Below are 24,489 nucleotides of genomic sequence, written 5' to 3'. Positions count from 1 at the left end.
CAGATTCTTCTCCCAGCACTCTTCCCACACTCACCCTGGGTTCCCGCCACAGAGTCCACGCCAAGGGCCCTGGGGACACCCCAGGCTCTTCTTGCCTCTCTGCCCTTGCCCATGCTGGTCCCTGACTCTCTCCACTTTGAACATCTTTCATGAATGGGAGATGCTTGCTCGAGCTCCCTCAGGCAGGGGTTACTGTAGCCCAAAGCTGTCCAATAGAAATACAACGCAAGCAATGTATGTAATTCTAAATTTTCTAGTAGACACGTATAGTAGGTTGAATAATAGCCACCCAAAAATATCAAGTCCTAGCCTCTGGAACTTTTAAATGTTACCTTATTTGGAAAAAAAGATCTTTGCAGATGTAGTTAAGTTAAGGATGTTGAGATGAGATTACCCTGGATTATCCTGGTGGACCCTAAACGCCATCACAAGTGTCCTTATAAGAGAGAGGCAAGGAGAGAGGACACAGACAGAGGAGAAGGCAAAGGAAAGACGAGGCAGAGATTGGAGTGATGCAGCTACAAGCCCAGAAGTTCCAGCGCAGCCACCAGAAGGTGGGAGAGGCAAGGACCAGATTCTCCTCTGCAACCCAATTTCAGGCTCCTCTTAGACTGTGAAAGAATACATTTTTGTCGTTTTAAGCCACCAGCTTTGTTGTAATTTGTTACAGCAGCCTCAGGAAACTAATAAAACACTTTTCAAAAAAGTGAAAAAAACGAAGGTGAAATTAGTTTTGATAATATATTTTATTTAACCAAATATCCACAAAATAGTATCACTTCAACATGTAATCAATACAAAAATTAATGAGATATTTTATGTTATTTTTCTCATACTAAGGCTCTGAAATCTGAATAGTATTTTACACCTATAACACATTTGAATTCAGACCAGCCAATGGCTACCATATAGGACGGTGCAATGACAGCCCTTTGTAGGCCTCAAGGCTAGCCCCAGCTTGTGAGTTTGGAGGCTATGAGTCATTCTTTCCCACAGACAGTGTCCTCCTTGGGGGCAGGAACGTTGTCCCATTCATCTCGGTATCTCAGTGCCCCTTCCCCCACAGTGGCTGCATGCCCCCTCACAACACTCTGGGAGCCCTGGCTCAGAGCAGGGGGGAAGTTGGAGCCAGGAAGAGGGAATGCACGGACTTCTGGACTTCCTGCCATCACTCCCACATGGAACTTCCACCCTGGGGCACAGACCAGACCACGTAGGACAGCCTGTGAGTGAATGAATGAAATGAAGTGAGGCTATGAGCCCCTTCTCAAAGCCCTCCAGACTCTCAGAGCCTCTTCTGCTTGAGTTAGACGCCCCATTCCCAGGCTAAGAAGAAAAGACAAGATCTGCACCCAGTCTGAGTTCCACTGGGCCCCTACCCTGTACCTGCCGCAGCTTGACCCAGTTCAGACAGGACAGGAGGGGGCTCTAGGAAGTGTCTTCTGCCTACTGGCATCCTGCTTTCCTAAGGCCAAGGCCCTCACCTCTGCTGGCTCTTCCAACCCACTGTCCTCCCCTTGACTGGCACATGATGAGAGGAATGCCCACAGCACACCTTGGTCCTAACAAGCCCCTGTCCGAGTAGGGCTCCCCTGACCATGTGGTGCACAAGGTGGGGGTGGGAGGAAGGAAGTTTGGGAGCCCCACACACACCCAGCCCCAGTGCCCACCAGGCCAGGCGCCACTCAATGCTTCTCTTCCTGGCGCCTGTGCCAGCCCCATCTGAGCTGTCCAGACACGGGAGGGGTGGGGCCTGCAGGCTGTCAGGCCACGTGTAGGGCCCAGAGTGGAGGAGGGGGGGCAGGCGGGCGGGTTGCTCTTAAGGCGGGTCTGAAGGTGAGCTGTGCCTCCCCTTACTTCTCACCTAGACTCTGAGCTGTTTGGTCCCAGGAGCCAGGAGGGAACACAGCAGCCCGTGGACACCAGGTAGGTGCCTTTTTTTAAGGAGAAGAGAGGGAGACTCAGCACCTTCGCACCTGACTCCTTTAACCCGTTGTCCTCAGCTTCTCCACCTCTCCTGGGGGCTCCCAGTGAAGGTGGGGAGAAATGGGGAAGAGGCTGTGCATGAGAGGGAGGTGGTCTTGGGACTACAGACCCTGGCGTTCAGCAGAACTAAATCTGTACCCCTCAGTGTACAGATGAGAGAACAGAGATCCAGGGGTGGGAAGAGGCTAGCCCTGAGCCCCTTCCGAGGCTGCCAGGAATCCAGGGGTGGGGGCACACGGCCTTCACCAGTCCTGCAGGTCCCTGCCTGCTGTCCCAGGTGCTGCTTCACTGGGTCTGGGTGGAGGGGATAGGACAATCAGAAGCCACTCTTGAGGCTGGGGGTGGGGTAGAGGCTGGGCTATTGAGGCAAGATACTATTGGGAGACTCAGCCTTCCCCCAATCTACCCTCTCCCTTCCGTGACTCGGGTTTGTAGGAGGGAGAGAACAAGTCAGGAGAAGAGGCTGGCCATGAAGCGAAAGAGGGGATTTGCCTAGGAATCAAGATTCCCCTTGCCTCTGGAGCCCTTGGGAACGAAGAAAGAGATTTGAGTCTGAGTCTGAAGGGGAGTAGGTGGGAGGGACCTATAAATTCAGCAGAGCTGGATGGAGCCCACCCTATCCATAATACACCCCCAACACACACACACACACACACACACAGTCCTGAGCCCCAGGGACCCTCCCCTCCCCCTTAGAGCAGGAAAGAAAGAGCTAGAGAAGTGTGCTGATGAGGGCAGGAAAGAAAGGGCATCCTGGAATAAAGGAGTGAGCCTGGCCCTGTCTTGGGAGGTCCAGTGGTGATTCAGGGGGTGTTAAAAGTGCAAAGAGTTTGCAAGAGAGCCTGAGGGGCTGTCTGCCCTATGCTCCATCCCAGGCCTGTCCCACTGGCTTCCAGAATCCCAGAAGGGGCAGAGGTGGAAGGCGCCTTAAATCTATGAAGCAATGGCATAGAGCGTGGGACTGTAGAGCAGACCACCTGGACTCAGACCCCAGTTCCACCACTGGGTCCCGCAGGTTGTGTGACCTTGAGCAAATCCCTTCATCCCTCCAGCTCCACAGTGACAGTGCCTTCTCCAAAGAGCCACTGAGAAAATGAAATAAGTAAGTTTTAAGTATCTATTATTATCGTATCCCCATTATACAGATGGGAACAGTAAGACCCAGGGAGGAAAGACACTTGCCCAGGATGGCACAAAAGCAGTTTTCAAGGGGCGGGCCCGGTGGCTCAGTGGTTAAGTGTGCACGTTCCACTTCGGCAGCCCGGGGTTCGCTAGTTTGAATCCCAGGTGTGGGCATGGCACTGTTTGGCAAGCCATGCTGTGGTGGGCATCCCACATAGTAAGTAGAGGAAGATGGGCACGGATGTGAGCTCGGGGCCAGTCTTCCTCAGCAAAAAGAGGAGGATTGGAGGCAGATGTTAGCTCAGGGCTAATCTTCCTCAAAAAAAAGCAGTTTTCAAATCAGTAGTCAGGCATCCCGGGTCCTGGTCCTGGGAGAGACCCAGGCCCCCAGTGTGCCCTACAAAGTCAGTAGCCTCATCCTTCTCTTTGGGGCCCAGTGGAAAACCCTGCAGAGTGCACCAAGATCCTGCCCTGAGAAACCCAGCGTGAGGAGTGTGAGGAAAAGCTGCAGCTCCTCGTCCTTGGCTGCCCCCAGGATGAGGCTCAGAGGCCTATTCTCTTCCACTGCCATTTATAGACACACTTCCTGAGCCTGGGGTGTGCCCGCCCCCTCCAGGACCCGGCCAAGGAAGAGGCTGGCAGCAGGGCATACGGGAGCCATGGGGGAGAAGAGGGGCCTGGCTTTTCTCATTCACTTGCTGTGCGACCTTGGGCAAATCACGCTGGCTCCCTGGACCTCAGGTGTCCCTCTGCATTTGAACTCCACGTGGTAAAAGGAGTTAAGAGTCCAAAGTTCCACAGCCTGGGTTTGAACCCAAGCTCTACCCCTTTTCTGGATGTATGGCCCATGCAGATTTCTTAAACTGTATCGCGGTGTCCCCATCTGTAAAATGGGCTGGGAGTAAGGGCACCGTTCTTCCTAAGGTTGTGAGAGGATTAGAAGATTTACCACACATAAAACCAGTGCCTGGCATGTGGCGAGTGCTCAGTAAATGGCAGCTCTTATTATTTATTATCCTGAAGGTGTGATACTCTCCCTACACCCTTATTTCTAAGTAATGCTTAGAACCATCCAATTGCTCCCATAAGCAGCACCTGATTGGTTCCACATCACTCTCTGGGAAGGTGCACGGCAGGAATTCTTGTTCCCATCTCACAGGTGAGGAAACTGAGGGTCCGAGTCACACCTTCAGGAAGTGTTTGAGCTAGGATTCAAATCTGAATCTTCAGACTCCAGAGTCTGCATTCATTTCATTTGCCCCAGGCTGGTCTCAACGCCTTTTCTAGCCCTGGGTGTCCGACTCTAAAGCAGGACGCGGTGGAGGCATCTTGGAAAAAGGGTGAAGCAGAGTTGGGGAGTGCTGGGGTGCGAGCGATGAGGCACAGCACAGGCTGTGGTAGTACAAGCAGCGTGTCCTAGCTCCTTACGGTTTTCTTGGCAGCCTCAGTCCTAGAACATCTAACCTCCCACCCAGCCCCACCTATACGAAACTAGCATATAGCAATAAGGTTAGACAACAGGAAGAACTTTCCACACTAAGGAAAGTTCATCTTTCCTGGATGAGACCGCAGGGAGTGAATATCATCTGATGATGTCACTCCCCAGCTCAAAACTGTTCTGTGGCTCCCCATTGCCCTCTGGGTTGAGTTGGCACTACTGAGCCCACATGTAAGGTTCTGCAGGGTCCGGCCAGCCTACCTCCCCGAACCCCATCTTTCCCTCCAACCACCCCAGATGCTCTCTGTTTCCCAGATTCTCAATAATGCCTTATGATCTCCCTTGTCCACCAGGCTTTTGAACCTACTTGCCTCCTCACCCCTACCAGCCTTGCCCAGCTAGCTCCTGTTTTCCCTTCTTATGTCCCTTTACATGCCCCTTCCTCCTGGAAGCCCTCCCTGATCTCCTCCCATCAGTGCCTACAGAGTCCCCTCTGCTTCCCCTCCTTCCTGGTGACACTGTTTATGATTGCTTACCTGCTTCCTTGTCTGTTTCACCAACTGGCCCACAGGGAGTAGTAGCTAAGTGCAGGAGCTCTGACATCAGGCAGCCTGGAGTCTGGTCTGACACCTGTTGGCTGTACAACCCTTGGGCAAGTAGCTTACCTCTCTGTGTTCTCACACTCTAAAATGGAATAATAATAGTATCTACCTCATAGGCTGGCTATGAGGAGTTAAAAAGGCTTTACATATAACTACCAATGCCTACATGCATAGTAATTACTCAATAAATATTTGCTAGTATTTATTTAATAAATATGCCTGGGACATAGTAGCTAGTCAATAAACTTCTACTGACGTTGTTTTATTTAATGATCACTTGCATAATGCTTACTACGTGCCAGGCACAGTTCTAAGCATGTTACAAATATTAACTCATTTTACAGATAAGGAAATTGAGGCACAGAGAAGTTAATTAGCTAGCCCAACATTATACAGCTAGTAGATGGTGGAGCCAGCGTGCAAACCAGGGTGCAAACAAGTCTGCCTCCAGCATCCATGCTTTTAACTGAATGAATAAATATGCCTTTGTTTGGGGCAAGGGGAGGCAGGGTTTTCATCTACAAAAGTTACTCAGTTCCCACCCTCGGCCTCTTTCAGGTCCTGGGAGCTCCTGGTTGGCAAGTGACATCACTGGGATGTAAGTGAGGCTGGTCGGAAGCCAGAGGTAAACCGCCAGGTGACTGCCCCCACCATGTCGCAGGTGATGTCCAGCCCCCTGCTGGCAGGAGGCCATGCTGTCGGCTTGACTCCCTGTGAAGAACCCAGGAGGGCCCTGCACCCAGCACCCAGCCCCAGCCTGCCACCCCAGTGTCCTTACTACACCACAGAAGGCTGGGGAGCCCAGGCCTTAATGGACCCCATGCCCTGCAAGGGGCCCCCCAGCAGGCTCCAGCAGGCCCCACAGGCTGGAGCCAAAGCCAGCTGCCTCCTGCATTCCCCTGATGAGCAGGCTTCAGGGTCTCTGGAGGACCTTGACTCCTACGTTGACTTCTCACTGGAGAGCCTTAACCAGATGATTCTGGAACTGGACCCCACCTTCCAGTTGCTTCCCCCAGGGGCTGGTAGCACCTGGGCTGAGCCCACTCAGAGCACTACCTCAAGGAGAAAGAAGGAAGAGCCTGAAGCTGTGGGTAAGGAACTGGGGCACAGTGCAAGAAGGGGGGCTTGGGGACCAGACCTCATGAGGAAGAAGGACTTTTCTATCAAATCAGATGAACAGGGGACAATGTCCTGTTGGGAGGTGCTGTGCAGCCCTAAACAAATTACTTAACCTGTCTGTTTTCTCTGCTACATAAAAGGGATAAATACAAGTTTCCCTCACTATCCAATTCTACTTGGTTCTTGAGTTTGGAAAATGATGGATACCTATTTTATGTGACTTTTAAGAGAATTTAAATAAGTGCTTATATATGTAATAATTTTGTACAATGCCATTCACATAAATAAGAGCTCCATAATTGTGAGGTCCCTCAACCTTGCTGTTTAATGATGTCTCTCTTTAAGTCCCAACCTAGGTTCCCTGAAATGTTTGTAGGATTGCTTTCTGGGCCCCTGTCCCTGTGCAGGGGAGTATCTGTCTGGGGGGGCCCAAGGTGGAAATAGCAGAGTTGAAAAGACACAGAATTCAGTTTATTTAGGGCAAGAACCCTGCTGTGTTTAAGCAGTGGTATGCTGGTAAAAGTTTAACAACTGGCTGCCTGGGGGAGTGGGGGAGAGCCCTGATTTGAAGCATCTGCCAGTTTCCATGGTGTGAATTCTCCCTCCCTGGCCAATTTCAAGCCACCAACATGATGTCACTGAATGTGGCATTGGAAAGAGATACATAGTAGCAGGCCACTACATAGTATTTCCACCTTACCAATACAGCAGATGTAAATAACCTCCAGAGTATAGATACTAGTCAAATGTAGTAAAATAATTGGGATGTGATTAATTTTGAGTATTTATTACTTTTGTTTTTAACGTGTTATTTACTGGTAAGTTTATATAATTTAAATTTTAATAATAGCTGCTTTTAGCAACCAGCTGGACAAAATCCTGAACATTTAACAATCAGCCCTCGCCATCTGGTACAAGCCAACTCCAATATACCACCACATCCAATAGAATCAAGAAATCCCTACCTCTGGCTTCAGATTCCAGACAAAGAGTTTTAAGTATATGCCAAGAATGAGGGTCAAGGAGCAGCAGCTCCATTAGACAGGCTGGAAGACTGAGGCCTCCAGGAGCTTAAACAATCACCATGGGTCAGAGTGCAGTTAGGATTGGAGAGAGGATCATAAGAATTTCTACTTACTGAGGACTTATTACACCCAGGCACTGTGCTGAGCACTTCATAGCAGAACCTTTAATCTTCCCAATCCACCCCCATGAGATGAGTATTTTATCCCCATATTATAGATGAAAAAACGGAGGCTGATGGAGTTGAGTAAGGAGCAGTCTAGCCTAATCCCCAGAGTGGGGCACACCTCACACAAGCTGTTTACTTCACTTCGCTGTGTCTCAGATTCCTCGTTGTAAAATAGAGATGTGAGTTCTTACCTGAAAGGGTGCTGCGGGGTTAAAAGAAACAACAGTTGCTGGGTGTTTATCACAAACCCTGGCACACTGTAAGCCATTATAAATGCGGCTGTTTTTATTAAACTTTGGGGTTGCATTTAGGATCAGCCCCAGGGTAGGTTCAGGCTCTAGGGTGGAGGCAAGCCCAGAACCCAGGTCCTCTGGCACCTGGGCTCCTGCCTTCTGCTCCTCCTCCTGAGCATTGCCTTCCAGGCCTGTTAAAAAAATCACCTCCCTCCCTGAGTCTTCCTGCTTCTTGAGGCCAGTCATGGGCGCGTCTCTGCAGGAAGGTGACTTGGCCTAATTACCTAATTACCCTTGGCAGGAGCAAGCCCAGAGCTTTAATGTTATGCCCCAAGGCAGGAGTTCCACACACTCGAGGCCAGCTGGGGCGAGGCCAGTCTCTGTGAAATGACCACATGAATGGGGTGGGGGTGTTGACAACTGGGCCCTTCCTCTAAGAGGCCAATGGTCTGTGCTGTCAGATGGCCTGGGCACAGCCTGCCATCATGAGAATGTGTCCATCCAACTCTGGGCAGCAGGAGGCGCCAAGGGGGCAGCATGATCATAGGGTCCTGATGAAGCTGCCTAGCTCAGCCCTAGCCCCTTCTGATGGAATATAAAAAAAGTCCTCTCCTCTAACCTCTGCCTGGACAACTGTGATGCCTGGGAGCTCACAACCTCTGAGACAGCCAGCCAGGTCAGCTCCCCATTAGAAAGTTCTCTTCTGCCATGGCTGAGAATAGCGAGCACCTGCGTGTCACTGTCACTTTCTCGTGCATCCCAGCCTCCCAAAACACTCCTTTCAGACCACCGCTACTGGCAGCAGGGCTGTCACTGGCCCATGGCAGTGTAGCTAATTCTGGGCACCATGGTGAGTTTTCATCCAACCAAATGTATGCCATGTGGAGGACCCCCCTCTGTTTGCATCCTCATCCTTCCTACTTTGAGGGTGTTGAAGGGAAGACACGCTATCACAGCGGTGCTAGCAGCTGTTCACTGTTTCTCTTTACCCAAACTTGGCAACATTAAGCATTAAACATTGGCTATCGTATGTTGATCCCTCGCCTAAATATATGTAGAATTTTGTAGATTATGCACGATCCCAGCATCTACCCCGTGAAGGAATTAGTGGTAACCTCGTTTTACAGATGAGAAAACTGAGGTTCAGGGAGGGCAAGTGATGGCCCATGGTCACACAGCTAGAGGGAGGTAGGTCAGGTCTCGAAGCCCAGGTTTCTGGGCTCCAAAGTCCATGTTTTTGCCTTTCTCTCTTCCTCGGAGCTAGTTTCTTGTCCTCCCAGGCTTCGCAGAAGAAATGTGTTTGGAGGCAGCCTGTGTTGCGGGCTCCTCTTCTGAGGCTCCACCTCCCCAGTGCTCACAAACCTTCTCCTAGCCCCCTGGCCACTGCCTCTTGCTTACCTTCCTTCAGACTTACCCTGTGGGGGGCCCCACCCCACAGGGAACATGGCTCTTAGAAGCAAGCACCATATCCCTTTCTTTATCCTCTCTGTCACCTCTCCACATCTTTGCAGCAGGCCCCATGTTTCATTTTCCAGCAGTTTCTGCCAGGCAAGGCCATTTGCCAATCCCAAGTGAAGAGTGTTTAATAACTGTCTCTCCGCCCCCCCACCCACGGGCTCCCCCTCCACCCACCCTGCCTGGGGCTGGCGCCTGCATCCACCCAGCGCTGCTCAGACTTGCCCCACGGGCCTGTAAACAGTGGCTGCATCCAGGTGATGGCGGGACCTCTAGCTCCCCCAGCCACTTCCACCTCAGGGCAGCATCAGGAGGTGACTCACAGCTCCGGGACTTCTTCCTCACTTCCCGCCCTTCCTGCTCGCTCAGCCTCCAAGCAAGGCCTCTGGTGGTGAGTAGGAAGCCCAGAGCTTCAGCAGACCAAGAGACCCTCCTTGAAGCAGCCAAGCACCTTCTCGCAGGGCAAGGCCTTGGAAAAGTGTCCTGAGAAACCCCTCCTCTTGGAAGAGGCCCCCCAGAGAGAGCACAGGAACAGGAGTCAAGTTCCTCTGCTCCCTGGCTGTGTGGCATTAGACAGTTCACTTAACCTTTCTGAGGCTTGATTTCTCATCTGTTATATGGAATTAATAATATTTCCTACTTCAATAGAGCTGTCATGGGGGTTAAATGAGCTAATATAGGTAACATGTTTGTAACAGTGCTGGCACACAGCACTCAATAAATACCAGCCTTTATTAAAAACTATGCAATAGATGTCAGCTCCACTCTCACATTTCTCTGAGCCTCAGTTTCCTCCTCCACAAAAGCAGTGCCTACTGGCATTGGACACAAGGGCTGTTGTAAGGCTTGAGAGGATTACAAACACTATAAAGTCCTATAAAAATAGAAGTTGTGCTTGCCAAACTTCCAGAAGAATCTACCCCTTTCCAAGACCTCCTGTCTTTCAGAGCCTGCAATACATTGTGCCAAATTTTCTCCTCTTGCCCTTAGCGGTGGTTCCCCCACCTTAACCAGAGAATATTAGCCATCTGGCCAATACTGGCCCCCCAAAGCCAGCAGGTAGGAGATGCCCTTCAAAGCCCACCACGGGCCAGGCTCCAGGCTCTATTCATCAGCGTGTTTCACCCTCACCACAACCTTGGGAGGTCAGATTTAGGTCCCCACTTTGCAGATGAAGAAACTGAGGCTCAGAGCAGTTAGGAAGGTTACCTGATGCCTCTTGGCAGGAAAGTGGCAAAGCCAGGACTCACACTCAGGTTTGTCTGATGACAAAGCCAGGCCTGTCCCTCCACCTCCTGGGACAGCATGCGCAGGTCAGCCTGCCAGCCCCCTCATCTGATGTAATCCTCCACCCCCACCCCAGCCCAAGCAGGCTCAGACAGAGGCAGTAACCATGAGCAAGGCCAGAAGGTCCTACCCGGGAGCGGGCTGGGGCACGCAGGGACTCCACAGTTACCGTGGGCGGGGGGATGGTGCATGTGCCAGAGCCCAAGGGGGTGGGAGGCGGGCAGACAGGAGCTGAGTGTGCGGTTTCCTGCTGACTCTGCCCCAGTTTTCATCCTGGGAAGCCAGAGGCCAGACACACAGCCCTCCAGGAGGGAGCAGCTGGGTAACCCCCAGCTTCTGCCACCTTTGCTGGAAGAGCACCAAAGACAGCTCCCCTCCCCCAGGTCAGGAGGAGGGGTGTCCCTCCTCACTGTGGGGAGAACCACAGGGCACCCCACTCCAGGGAGGAACAAGGTCTCAGAGCGAGAGTCCTGGGTGCCCCCACTGGGGCATGGAAAGAGCAAGGGAGTGAGCAGCCCTGGGTGTGTTTAGTAACCAATCCCTGTGCACCAGCTCACAGTGCAGCCTGAGAGGACCACACTCAACAGTGTGACAAGCCCTGCCCTCAGAAGCTCCCACTCTAAAGCAGAACCTCAAACTCTAAAGTGCACCAGGTCCCCAAGAGCTCGCTAGAATGCAGGTTCTGATTCCGCAGGCCTGTAGTGGAGCCTGAGATGCTGCACATCTGACCAGCTCCCAACTGAAGGGGTGCTGCTGGGCCAGGGACCACAGTGGTGCAGCTCGATGCACAGGGCAATCACCTGGGGAACTAAACAAACTGACAGCCTGAGGCCTAGGTCCACATCAGAGATTCTGATCTAATTGGCACCAGACGTAGCCTCGACATTAGGACTTTTAAAAGCTTGTCAGGTGATTCTAATGTGCAACCAAGCTGGAGAACCCCTGCCTTCCCTGTAGGCGCAGACATAGAAACAGCCCTTACTTGCCCTGAGTAGTAGATGAGTAGCAGATAGGTGAGTAACAGATCGGAAGATGTGATTGGCGCAGTGTTAAGCAGTCATTCCAATCTGGGGAGGGAGGGCATACATGAAGGAGGGATCTCCCAGTGTAAAGGACTTACTATGTGCAGGGTATGGTGCTGTGCCACCTACTTCATTTCACCCCCACAGGGACACCAAGAGGCTGGGCAGAGTCACCACCATTTACAGGTGTGGAAGCTGAGGCTCCAGAGTGAAATCGTTTGGCCCTGCTCTCTCAGAGAGTAAGTGGCAGTGCCAGATCAGAAACCCAGGTCTGCCTGATTCCAAAGCCTGTGTTCATTCCACCAGATCTCCCCACCCAAAGGAAGATGTCATAGAGAGGGTGACTTTGGAACTGGGCCCAGAAGGTAGAACTGGGTACTAATCCTAACTTAATGAGCTTCTCCTCTCTGAGCCTCAGTTTCCTTATTTGTATAAAAGAAGCGACCACATGGTCTTGTGGACCCTTCCAGCATTCCTGTTCTGTAAGTCCAGGCTCCTGGGTCTCACTGATGCTCTGCTTCTCTCCCCAAAGATATAAAGTACATCGAGGTGACCTCTACCAGATCAAGTTGCCACGATGGCCCCCAGCACTACTCCAGCTCATCTGTCACCCCACCCTTTGGCTCCCCACGCAGTGGCGGCCTCCTACTTTCCAGAGATGTCCCCCGAGAGACTCGAAGCAGCAACGAGAGCCTCATCTTCTCTGGGAGCCAAGGCAGGGGGCACCAGCGCCCCCCTCCCCCATCTGGGGCTCCCTCCTTTCATCCCCCACCCTCTCCCAGCATCTCCATCCCTTGCATAGGGAGCAAGGCCTCAGGACCCCATAGCCTGGGCTCCCCACTGGTGGCTTCTCCGAGCTTGGAGAAGGGGCTGGGGACTCTGGCCCCTCAGCGGAGCAGCAGGGTCTCCTTGCTGTCGGCCAGCCCAGTGTCTGATGTCAGCTATGTGTTCGGAAGGTAGGTCACTCTCACTATAGCTTCTGACATTGCCTCCACAACACACACACACACACACACACACACACACACACACACACAGATCCTAAAATCATAGGGGGCACCCTGCTCAGTCTGAGCAAAATCCGGGCATGCACCAAAAATTAAAAAGTGAATGTTCTCTTTCATGCCATCACATCTATTTGGATCTCAAGCTTTCCTCAAGCATTTAGAATATGATCCAATATATAGAAATTTTGATCTATGCCTACCTCTTGGGAAAAGAATTGTTGCATTAATGAGGCTCACTCGTATCCTTTCCAGCCCTCGTACAACTTATCTCAAGGAAGGATTTTTTGAAAACCTCAAAACACAGGGATGTAAATAGAACTTGGGGGCCTGAGATGAACCATTTAAGAAAGAAAAGCCTGCTTCCTCTTTGTTGCTGGCAAAACCCAGCAGGAGGGAGGCAGACCTGCCTGGGCATTATTTACAATTGCCCCAGTCTGGTTCTCTGCAGGCCTCACAGGAGAGCTGCACACGCACATATCTTGCCAGGAAGACCAAACCACAGGACCTCGGTCCCCCATACCAACTCCAAAGCCACTGGGCCAGGGCAGTCCTGGCAAGGAGTCTGGCATTCCATAGCCATGCTCGCTGGCATGGGCCTCTGAGCTCAGGGAGAAGTCTGGCTGGATGCAGATCTGGCTTCCTCCCCTTCCTCCAGCTGAGGAATTCCCTCTGCATCAGCCATGGACATGGTCCAGCCCAGGTCCAGCTTGTGTGCTGGGCCCTTGGCAGTAAAGGTCAGGGGTGTGGGGGGCGGTGCCTGCTGTAACAGCTCAGTCAGACCTGCCTGGCTGGGAAGGCAGAGTGAATCCCGTCCAGCCTAAGTCCCTATGACCTTTGGAGAGTCAGCTCATTGGCTACTTTAAGTGACCAAAGACTATAGTGCAGGGACACTTCTGTACCCTTCAGCATCCATTAAGGACCAGGTGGGCATGCCCTTTGCTCTGGGCTATGGGGTATGGAGTATACAGTACTCTATTCAACCAAAGCTAACTGTGTTTGCCCAAAGATGGGCAACCAGATCAGTAGATTCCAGAGCCTGGCTCTGGCCCCTGAGTGTCCACCTCAATACCTTAATACCCCGTCTGTCTGATGCTCTCTCCCCCTGCAGCAGCCAGTCCCTCCTCCACTCCAGCATCTCCAGCCATCAGTCATCTTCTAGATCCTTGGAAAGTCCAGCTAGCTCTTCCTCCAGCCTCCACAGCCTTGGCCCTGTGTCCCTGTGTACAAGGGCCAGTGACTTCCAGGTCCCCAGCAACGCTACCCCAAGCATGGGCCAGCCCAGAGCAACTCACTCCCCACCACTGGCCAAGGAGCATGCCAGCAGCTGCCCCCCATCCATCACCAACTCCATGGTGGACATACCCATCGTGCTGATCAACGGCTGCCCAGAACCAGTGTCTCCCCCACCGCAGCGGATTGCAGGACACCAGGACTTTGTCCGACCTGGGGCTACTTCTTCCAGCAACCCCTGTCCAGCCACCAGGAGCCACAGCCAGACGGTACCAGATACCCCTCTCACTACATCTGCAGAGGGTACGTTGTAAACCAATACCTCAAGCATTGTAAGGTCTGGCTAAGTGGAAGAGACAAAGCACCAGAGGGTTTCTGGAACAGCCAGTCAACACATTGATTGAGTACCTATTATGTGCAAAGCACTGTGTGCCAGGTAGTGGGGACATAGAGATGGACACAGTCTAGAAAGGGAGACAAAAGCCAAGGATCACTATGGAGCAGGATAAACACAGAGATAAAGAGATGTTCTAAGTCTCACAGGGCCACAGAGGAAGAAGTGGTCCTTTTAGTCTGGAGAACTGGGAAGGCTCCTCAGAGGAGGTGACATCCTAGCTGGAGCTGGAAAGTGGATCAGAAGTTCATGGCCAGAGCAGGAGAGACAGAGGGAACAGTGTTCTCAGCAGAGGGAACAGTGAGTCCATAGTCATGAAGGTGTGGAAGCACACAGCATGTTTAGGAAATGACTAGATGTAGGGCAAGGTTATTGAGAGTAATTTAGGGCCATATTGCCAAAGGCCTTGAACACCAAGTTAAAGAGTAGATTTTACCCTTTAGGCGACAGGGGTCCATCAGAGAGTCTCAAACAGGAGAGTGGTGGTGTCAGAGACACATGCTCAATAGATCACTCTGGCAGCTGTGTGGCAGATGAATTGCAGGGTCTGACCTAGGCAGAGTGAGCAGTTTTATCTGCTTTTGTTTGGGTTTTTATCATGAAGTGGTCCTGACAAGCTGTAACAGGGCCCGAACCAGGGTGGGGCAGGGGGGCGGAGGAGAGAAGACAGAGCGAGGAGACCCTCAGGATATGGAAGCAGCAGGCTTGATGACTAACTCAAGAGAGGGAGGGGGAGTGGGAAAGTCAGTCGTAACTCTGACGTTTGTAGATGACAAGCTCGGAGAGGGGGAAGAGGGTAACAAAGACAATGCATTCCAATTCAGACAGCTAAAAACCACAAAACAGCAAACACCCTCCTTCCCGTAGTCTATGACTACAGGCGTCCAAAAAGAACAAAACCAACCAGAACCCAAAGCAGGAAACACAGAGGCGAAGATTTAGCACCCCCAGGGTGCACATCTCCCATGAGCAGAGCCCCCGCTGAGCTCCAGGCTTACTGTCCCTGCTCCCTCATCACTCAGCCAGCTCCTTTCTGGGGTTTCTCAGCCCTCACTCCGCCACAGGCATCAGGGAGACTCTGGGGGGCAGGGGGGGACCACATGCTCACGCTAACCCTTGCTCTCTCCCACTCACAAAGCCATGTCAATGCAACAAGAAAAAGTGACATGACAGGTATGCCTTTGAATCTGCTCTAATCATTTTCCTAGGACAAATCATTTGCAGATTTTGGTACATTTTTTTGTAATGAGTTACTCTCAACCGGCCACAACACACTTTTTCAAGATGCTGAAATTGGGAACCACTGCTCTCTGTCTTAGGGACCCACGAAAATGGGCATTTTGGCATCTCAGAGAGCACATTTACTTAGCCTGGTGATGGTCCCATCCTGGTTCGGTGATACCCTAGGATATCACTAATTATACCCTGGGATCTTATCAAATTCTGCAAAATATTCTTAAAACAAAATTCATTTTAATTTCCTATGCTATTAGAGTCTTAAAGAGCCTCAGAGGTTTTTTAGTTCACTCAGTCCCTCCTGGGCTTCAGGCGCTAAATAGTTGTCCCAAATCAGAGTCAAGAATCCCGTCTCCTAACTTCCAAGCACATCTTCCTCTGCCCAGATCTGATTTCCTTTTCTTTTCCAGGCTGAATATACCCCTAAGGAACTCATAGCGTTATTAAAGGGGAGGAGAGTGTGAAATCAAACAAATAATGCATCTTGGAGTCCCTTATTTATCTGTTATTTCAGTCCCCAGAAGGCAACACTAGATTTGAGAAACTGTTTCTCATTAAACTGAGATTTTATCTATTTGTTTGTGATTCATTACCAAGGATACAAAGGGAAACTCCTAAGTCTTAGATACGCCAAGCCCTGGAATCCTTCCGCTGGATTTTGCCTCCTTAGGCAGTTGGAGATACCGTGGGGTCAGGGGAGGGGAGGGTGGGTTGAATGGGACCACTGGGCCGAGGAAGGGGGAGGGGCTGTCAGCTCCGCTCTGTCCAGCCTACAAGGTTCCCCTTCTCTGTCTGTCTCCAGGTCCCACCAGGGACATGCAGCCCAACATGAAGTTTGTGATGGACACATCTAAATACTGGTTTAAGCCAAGCATCACCCGAGAGCAAGGTAAGAGGAATCAGTGTGTTTCAGGGGACAAGAGACTCAGGAATCAGGTCTGGGTCCTGCACTCTGCATCAGGTAGATGGGGCCCTGGGTCATGGTAGAGGAGGGAATGGCAAATGGCAGGTCCAGGGGAGGGGGTGTCTTGTGGACCTCATGACCCAAGGAAATAAGAACTGCAGCAGAAATGGTGGAGATTAGACAATAGAAAAGACTTCCTGGGAACTAAGTGTGATTCTGTAACATCTGCTTTATGAAGACCCAACGGGGACACAGGGTGTCCAGGTGGGGTGGTAACTGTCTCTGACTCAAGGACTGTTCCAGCAATCGAGCTGCTGAGGAAGGAGGAGCCAGGGGCTTTCATCGTGAGGGACAGTTCCTCATACCGAGGCTCCTTCGGCCTTGCCTTGAAGGTGCAAGAGGCCCCCGTACCTGCCCAGAACCAATCAGGTATGCATCTGTCTCTGTACTCACCCAAGGCCTCTTGGAAGCAACAGGGTGTGGTGGGCTTTAGTCCCAGCTCCACTGCTAGCTTACAGGGTGACCTTAGGCCAGTCCCATAATGACTCCTGGGACAAGGGTCAACCGCAGTGCTCTCCCAGCTGCCCTCCAGCACCAAGGCTCTGCCAGCTCCTTTCACAGCAAGCCTGAGCTGCCTCTGCCTCCCCAAATCCCCAAATTCCCTGCTCCACTCTCATGGTGGGAAGAGAAAGAGGAAGGTCCCAGCCTCTCTCCAGGGTGCTGTCTTCCGGGTGCCCACCTCTGTCCAGACCAGAATTATCTTGGGGGAAGCTAAAGTAGTAATCACCCATGTGTGCTAACTCATCACGTGTGTGCTGGATTATCACATGCTTTCCCATGGTCTTGCACACCCAACACACATCTATGGAGCATCCCCCCTGCATAAGGCACTGTGTAAGGCACCAGGGATACCTGTTTGGGGAGACAGATAAAAACAGATCATTATAGTACCAGCTACCTGGATCACAGCCTCTCACTAAACCCCAGGATTGTAGTGCTCAGGTAACAAATGGATGAGCTTACAGGGGCTCCAAGTGTTCCTAAGTGAGCCCCCAGAGCAAGTAAGCGAAAGAGCAAGGATGAAAACCCCAACTTCAAATGCTCTACACTATGCCTCTCTGTCTAAATAAGAAAGTGACCTCTAGGGCAGTGTTGGTTATCAAGGAAGCCTTGCCAGAGGCCACAAGCCCGAGGCTATGGGCTGGTGGTGGAGAAGAGGCAGACGGCATTGTTCACCCTTCCGGGGCCAGCCAGGCTCCAGTAGGGACCATCTGGTGGAGAATGATAGCGCCTGGGAGAGGGTGGGTAGGACAGAGAGAAACCAGGCTGAAGAGTTGCAATTTGATCTAAAAAGTCGTGGAGAACCATCCCTGACAGCTCTTGAGACCAAGAGAAAGTTCTCCTGGAGAGAGAATTAGCAGACGCAGAAGCCTTTGAGCAAGGGTATTGGCACCTCCTTTGTGGGTAGGAAGATAGGATTCCTATTTTCAGTGCCACCCAGAAGCAGGACGATGCACAAGTTAACCTCTGGATGGACCGGGAGGAGGCGGGTCAGGGAGTAAGTTGGTCAGTGTTTGGCTAACGCTCCCATCCACATGCACTCGCTCTCCTTTGTCCAGGCGAGGACAGCAGTGACCTTATCCGCCACTTCCTCATCGAGTCTTCCGCCAAAGGGGTGCATCTCAAAGGTGCAGATGAGGAGCCCTACTTTGGTGAGCCTCTCCAGCCTGCAGGCCCCTGGGTGGGTGAGTGGGCTGAGACTTCTGGACGGAGAGGGTGGTTTGGGGAAGGCTTCTCACACAGGGCTGCCTGATTCTTTGCAGGGAGCCTCTCTGCCTTTGTGTGCCAGCATTCCATCATGGCCTTGGCCCTGCCTTGCAAACTCACCATCCCGCAGAGAGGTGGGTTGGGGCACCAGATCCGTTTGTTCTTACTTAAAAGGCTCCTAATGGTCACATCTCACCTTACTTATGGATTATTTTAGTGTCACAGTTAAGAGTGCATGCTCTAGAGTCCGTCAACATCTCCGCTTCCTGTTGGCATGTACCTATTGGTACGGTGGTGTGGGGATTTAATGGGATAGCTCAGGCAAGGCTCTTAGCACAATGCCTGGCACAGAGGAGATGTTTGATAAATAGTAGCCATCTTTAAGAGGGTGAAGGGAGCATAAATCTGCCAGTTTGGCAAGGTTTGAAGTGCTGCTAGGATCCCCACTTCACAGATAAGAAAAGAAGGGTTTGAGGTGTTAAGTACCTCCCCCAAAGGCACACAGTCAGACCTCAAACTCAGATCAGGAAGCCCCATCCAGAGCTTACAGCCCAGCCACACCCCTAGATGGAGGAGGTCATCTCAGGGTGCACAGGAGGAGTAGCAAGGGGGATTCTGGGAGAGGAGTCAAGAGCAGGGGGAGCCCCTGGTGGAGAGATGGCAACAGCCTCCCTATTCTGCAAAGAAAGGCCTGGGTGTGGGGTGGGGTCTGAAAGAAGTGAGGAGGTCAGGGGCCTCTGAGGACCAGGTCACTGCAGCAGTCCAGGGGCTGGAAGAGCAAGGAGGGGAAGGAGGGATAAAAAGGCTTGCAAGCTAGGCGTTCAGGAAGCCCAAAGTGGCCCCCTTTGCCTAATTACGGTAATGACCTGGTTTCTTAGCCAAGTCACTTCCTGGAGGTGGAGGCGGAGGTGGGAGATGTTCAAAAGGATTAATGAGGCCTGTTCCTATGAGAGGGGTCCATTCACTCCACCCTCGCCCCCTCGGGGGCCTGTTCCTTTGCTTTGGCTCAGAATTAGGAGGTGGAGCCGGGGCCTCAGACCCCTCTACAGACAGCCAGGCCTCCTGTCTGAAGAAATCTGCGGGTGAGTGGTACGGGAGAGGCTCCAGGGTTGGCTGTGCCTCCCAAGGGCACCTCCCATTTCTGGGTGCGCACATGCACACACAGGTCCACACGTGTTTCCCATCACAGCTTTATTTCTTCATCTTTAACAAGGTGCCACATTCCTCCCCCCCTCGTAAACCAGAAGATGAGAGGCTGCAAGCAGTGGGCCAAGGGGAAGAGGGGCAGAAAAGGAGGGGTTTGGTGAGGCTTACACCCTTTCTGTACACACATGGGCACACATGGACATGCTAGAGTCTCTCTGGATCTGAAGTACCTGCCCTTGAGGTGGTCTCTGGGTCTGGGATCCTCTGTGGGGTATCAAGTCCGAGTCCTGGGGGTTTCTATAGGGGAATAGTCTCTCCTCCCATCCGGAGGCCAAGCACAGATCAGCACTTGTCTGAGTGACAGCTCCTACTCTGTGTCCCTGAGCACAATGACCCCCTCCCCATTCTTGTCTTCTCTCCCTTCTCTCAACAATGAGCCAGGGCCCCAGGGCAGGTGGGGGTGGAGGAGGCACCAACCAGGGGTCTGGAAAGAAGGAAGGTTTGCCTGGACACCCCTATACACAGGGCAACATCCTCTCCCTTGCCCCAGCCTTGAGGACCAGGGGCCAGGGCAAGGCAAAGCAACAGATGCTCCAAAAGTCCTCTGGGGTTGGCCCCAAATTGCAGTTACCCATACAATCCCTGCCTGCCTAGTGGCTCAAAGAGAAGCCCTACTGGATTCCTGAAGAAGGAAGGTGCCCCCGTCCCTTGGCTCTAGGCAGAAGGAGGGCTAGGGCCTAGGTGACCTCCACCCACCCTGAGGATCCTGGCAGGGCCCCAGCACAGTATCTGTATCCCACAGGCTGCCAGGCCCTGTACCTGAGCTCGGTGAGCGTGGAGACCCTGACTGGAGCCCTGGCTGTGCAGAAGGCCATCTCAACCACCTTGGAGAGGGAGGTTCTCCCCACGCCCACCGTGGTCCACTTCAAAGTCACTGAGCAGGGTATCACCCTAACTGACATCCAGAGAAAGTAAGGGGCTTCCCTTGCCCTGGGGCTATTGGGCTGGGCAGGGTGAGCTGAAGGAGATGGCAGAGACAGCTGTGGATCAGTGATGAGGGTAAAGTTCAGGATCCTGGACCCCATGGAGTCAGTGACATGCTGAGTGACTCCAGGCAAATTCTCTGCTTTCTCTGGGCTTCATTCCAATGATCTCCTGCCAAAGTTCCCCTTCACTGTGACTGATGGAGATGGAATCAACCAGTATTCACCAGACACTGATTAAATCTGCACCCATTGATAGAACATCTTCTGTAGGCTAGTCTCTGGCTGACCACTGGAACACAGTGGGCTGAGATTGGGCTTGGGGATTCACAGTCTAGCAGGAACCTGGTCCCGGGCTGGAGGAACAAGAGATGACCAAGATGTAATTTCTATCCTCAAACAGTTAAATGATGTGGTGGACAGGGAGCAGGGAAGAGCTAGGAAACCCCAATAGATAGGACACATGGCAGATGCACTCCCCTAAAGGAGGGAAGTGCAAACATGTGCCCCAGGGCCGCGTGGTGGGAAGGGTCTCTGCGGGCTGTAAGGGCTCTAACTGGGAGGTTCTTAGAGGGAACTGGAGATGATGGAGGTGGGGCATAATACTGGACGGGCTCTCACCAGTTCTCCTTCTCTCTCTGTCTCCTCCTAGGGTGTTTTTCCGGCGCCATTACCCCCTCACCACCCTCCGCTTCTGTGGGATGGACCCTGAGCAACGGAAGTAAGTTCAAGGCTGGGCCAAACTAAGAAGGCTATCCAGGGCCCAGCTGCCCACTGAAGGTCCCTGCTGACTCTGGGATTGGGATGACAGACAGAGCCTGTGAACCTCAAGGGGCCAGGAGCAGCAGAATGAGGGGAGAATGGGGCATGGCAGGGGTGGGGACACAGCTGGATGTCCTCCCCACTGCTCAGCCAGAATCCTGCAGAATGGAGCAAAGCCTCACTACTCACTACTGTCCGTGTTCCTTTCCCACAGGTGGCAGAAGTATTGCAAGCCCTCTAGGTAAGAGGCCTGATGATGGTCTTGAGGGGGGCGGCACAGGCCCTGGCCCCAGAATGGTGGGAGGAAACATGAGCCCGGGAACCCTCAATCTTATGTCGAGCCATGGGCCCTGACCTCAGGGAGGCTTAATCTGTAGGGACGCCCAGGTTTGATGGTCAAGATACATCTTTGCCCTCAGGAACCTTCCACCCTGATGAGGAATACACAAGTTCTGTCCTCAGGGAGTCCCCATTCAAAATTAGGGGAACCCAGACCTCGAACTGGGGGATCTCCCAGTCTGACAGAGGAAGGATCCTCCCCTCAGAGAGCTCTCCTTATAAGGAGGTGCTGGAGCCACTTGACTGCGGAAGGGGCCCTCCTCCCAGCCTGGTGCCTCCCTGGGTCCTACTGTTCACTCAGGCTGCCCTCTCTCACCAGGATCTTTGGGTTTGTGGCCAAGAGCCAGACTGAGTCACAAGAGAATGTGTGCCACCTCTTCGCAGAGTATGACGTAGTCCAGCCAGCCTCGCAGGTCATCAGCCTGGTGGGTGCTCTGCTGCAGGACACAGAACGAATGTAGGGGGAAGGAGCTTCCTGGGCACCTTCCCAGACATCCCAAGGGGCTTGCTCAGGAGCCCCCCTCCACCCTCCAAACAAGGGCTTGTGGCCACACTGGTGGACCAATCTATTGAGGATTGGAGGAGAATGGTACCAAGTTAAAACCCTTGAACCCACTGTGACCTTCAGCAGTGACCTTCATCCAGACCCCGCTGGATCTCTATTTCCTCAACCATAAAAAGAGGTCAACAGACAGGATCAGCTGTTCTTAGACTTTGGTGGGCATCTTAACAAGTTCCTGTGATTCTGAAGCACACCCATATCTGAGGACCCCTGACTCCATCAGCCTGGACACTACCAACACTGCAGCCTGAGCTAGAGACCTGTGACCCTGTTTCATGGCAAACAACAGGTGCCAGGTGGTGATTCATGGGGCGCTGGCCCGAGGCTGGCCTGAGAGCAGATGGTATGCAAGGATTGAGGACGAAATGATGGATGGACTGACTCTCTTTCCCTCCCTGTCTGTTCCTTTCCCCACTTCTCTAATGGCTTCTTGGGCAGCTGTTCCCAGGACAAAGCTGGATCTGCCTGCCCTGGATTCTTTAGGCTAATGTGGCTGTGGTTGTTGGGGCTTAGCAAGGAAGAACTTGCCCTCATGGTCAGAGACAACCCAGCTGTCCTTAAGTTCTTGATGTCTAATTGCCCCCATTGCAAATGAGTATCAACCCCATATTTTCTTTCAATTTTTTGGTAAGCGAGTGTCCTCCAACTGGTGTCACAGCTGCATTAGTGTTGCTTATGTAACCCACACCTGGGAGGTGGGGGCAGCAAGACTCCTGCTCTCCAGAGCAGACACAAGGGCTGGCTCTCTCTGACTGAGTCCTCCCTGCCCCTGCCAACACACACACACACACACACACACACACACACACACACACACACACAGAGCCCTCTACGGCAAAGTGGCATCAACTAGCCCCACAGCCACACGGGGGCAGCAAAGAGTTAAGAATGCAAACAGGCAGTCACTCTCAAGAGGCTTGGAAAAGCTGGGAGGTCTTTCTCATCCCACTCCCACCCCATCTGAAGCTGTAATCATTTGCCTAGCAGGCCTGGGGTCCTAAGGAAACCGCACCATGAGGGTAGAAGGGGAGCTCAAAGAAAAAGCCCACTTTTGCTCTATGAGGAACAAGTGCCTGCCCCGCTCCCAGCAGTGGGCCCTGCCAGAGCATCATTATCTTTGGCCAAAGTTGGGCCTGACCGGTTGTAATTTCAACCCAGGAAACCAAACCAGACTGAAGCGGCCCTGGGCTGGCAAGACCGGCCGAGACCAGCCCACCGTGCCTGTGGTTGGACACTGCTCCACCTCCAGAGACTGCAAAAGGCTAGACAAGGTTCTGAAGTTCATAGTACCCAAGTTTTCAAGGTCACAGCCTGAGGGCTGGCAGAGAGCACCCCCCCCCATACACCCATGGGTGCCTGTGTAGCTCCTATCATGGAAAATAAAATATCTGTCTTTGCATAACATTTGGTTCTGACGCATTCAGGGCTGTCCCCTTGGAGAAGGAGACCTGAACAGAGAAGGGGGCCTAAGTTGGCAGGTGGTGGCTTTGTCTTAGAGAAGACCACGTGTGCCACACTCCCTCCCACACCCCTGGTCACAGCAGTAAGGTCTCCATTGGCTTCCACTTCATAAACTGTCACTTAAACCATTTTGTGTCCCCCATATGTCCTACACTCCTGTTCTTCTTCTTCATGACCCCTTTCCTGCCACTCTGCCAGGATAACAGAGAGCTTGGACATGCCCTGTGTCCCAGGGCCAACAGTGAGTATGTGTGGCATCCCCAACAGGTTCCAAGGTCTCACAAGGGCTCCCTGAGGGATGAGAAGAGGCAGGTGAAACATGGGCAGCTAGGGTCCAGAAGAGTCCTTGAACTCAGATGAGCCCCGAGCTCCCAGCTCAGCCCTGGAGAACTAGACAATGGCCCCATCATCCCACCCTGGGCCTGGGGGGTTCTACCCCTGGCCTCTGTCAGCTGGCAGTCCAAGTCTTGCCAAGTGGTACAGGAGGGGGCTGCAGGGGTCTCCGCTTTCCTAAAGAGCCTTAGGAAAAGGACAGCTGCTGCTTCTGTTTGGGCTGAACTATGGGACCGAGCGCTAGGGGCTTCTCTGGAGGGCCTGTGAAGAGAACTTCCCAACGACCCAGAACCCCCACTGAGTAGCCCCTGCCCCCACTCCTACTGCCAAACTGCAGTTGCAGCCCACGCCCAGGCTCCCCTTGGCCTGGCCGTGGACAGAGTCTGTGGAGGGTCATAATGTCTGCTGCATTTGCCACAGCTCATCTCTCCTCCAGGAAGATTTAACAGAGAACTTGACTTGGACTTTTGCTGACAAGCAGAGTAGCCAGCCCAGCAAGGGTGGGAGGGCTGGAGGGCAGAGAGGAGGAAGGACAGCCACCAAGCCAGGAGCTAGGAGGGGAGAGGTCTTCATACTCATACAGGATACCCAGGAATTTTCTCTCCAGAAGGTTCCAGGCCTAGCAGCCCTTGGTCTTAAGCCTCCCTCCCCAGAACCCCCTCCAAGGTCACTTCTCCCAACTTGCCATCCCTCCGCATCCCTTTCTCCATCCTTCTCTCTATACAGATAGACACCTACCCAGCCCTCCCGCACATCCCCCTCCCAGCTTCTCTCTCCTCACCATACCTTCTCCACCCACCCACCACCAAATCCATCCTCTGCTTCTTTACAGAAAAACCTTCCCTCTTGCTCACTCTTTCCCCTTTAATTCCCTCACCCCTTTGTCCCAGGCAGCTGGACCCACAGCCA

The 24,489-nt window shown here is 52.6% G+C and overlaps 1 protein-coding gene across 3 annotated transcripts; it reads left to right on the top strand.

Moving 5' to 3' along the window:
* Window positions 1-1,801: 1,801 nt before the first annotated feature.
* TNS4 (tensin 4) lies at window positions 1,802-23,190 on the top strand. Of its 3 annotated transcripts, none has more exons than XM_070483227.1 (14): window positions 1,856-1,926; window positions 2,862-3,088; window positions 5,707-6,239; window positions 11,989-12,412; window positions 13,572-13,996; window positions 16,126-16,212; window positions 16,531-16,656; window positions 17,847-17,939; window positions 18,051-18,128; window positions 19,005-19,076; window positions 19,943-20,111; window positions 20,776-20,844; window positions 21,100-21,126; window positions 21,544-23,190. In XM_070483227.1, the coding sequence occupies exons 3-14, from the start codon at window positions 5,801-5,803 to the stop codon at window positions 21,683-21,685; spliced, it is 2,151 nt and encodes a 716-aa protein (XP_070339328.1). In that variant the 5' UTR covers window positions 1,856-1,926; window positions 2,862-3,088; window positions 5,707-5,800; the 3' UTR covers window positions 21,686-23,190. The 3 variants fall into 3 exon arrangements, with proteins under 3 accessions (XP_070339326.1, XP_070339328.1, XP_070339327.1); XM_070483226.1 differs by having other exon boundaries at window positions 1,866-1,926; window positions 3,039-3,088; XM_070483225.1 differs by lacking the exon at window positions 2,862-3,088 and having other exon boundaries at window positions 1,802-1,926.
* Window positions 23,191-24,489: the final 1,299 nt, after the last annotated feature.

This window comes from Equus asinus, chromosome 13 (assembly GCF_041296235.1).
Source record: "Equus asinus isolate D_3611 breed Donkey chromosome 13, EquAss-T2T_v2, whole genome shotgun sequence".
Taxonomy (NCBI): domain Eukaryota; kingdom Metazoa; phylum Chordata; class Mammalia; order Perissodactyla; family Equidae; genus Equus; species Equus asinus.
This window is presented reverse-complemented; position numbering and strand designations above follow the sequence as displayed.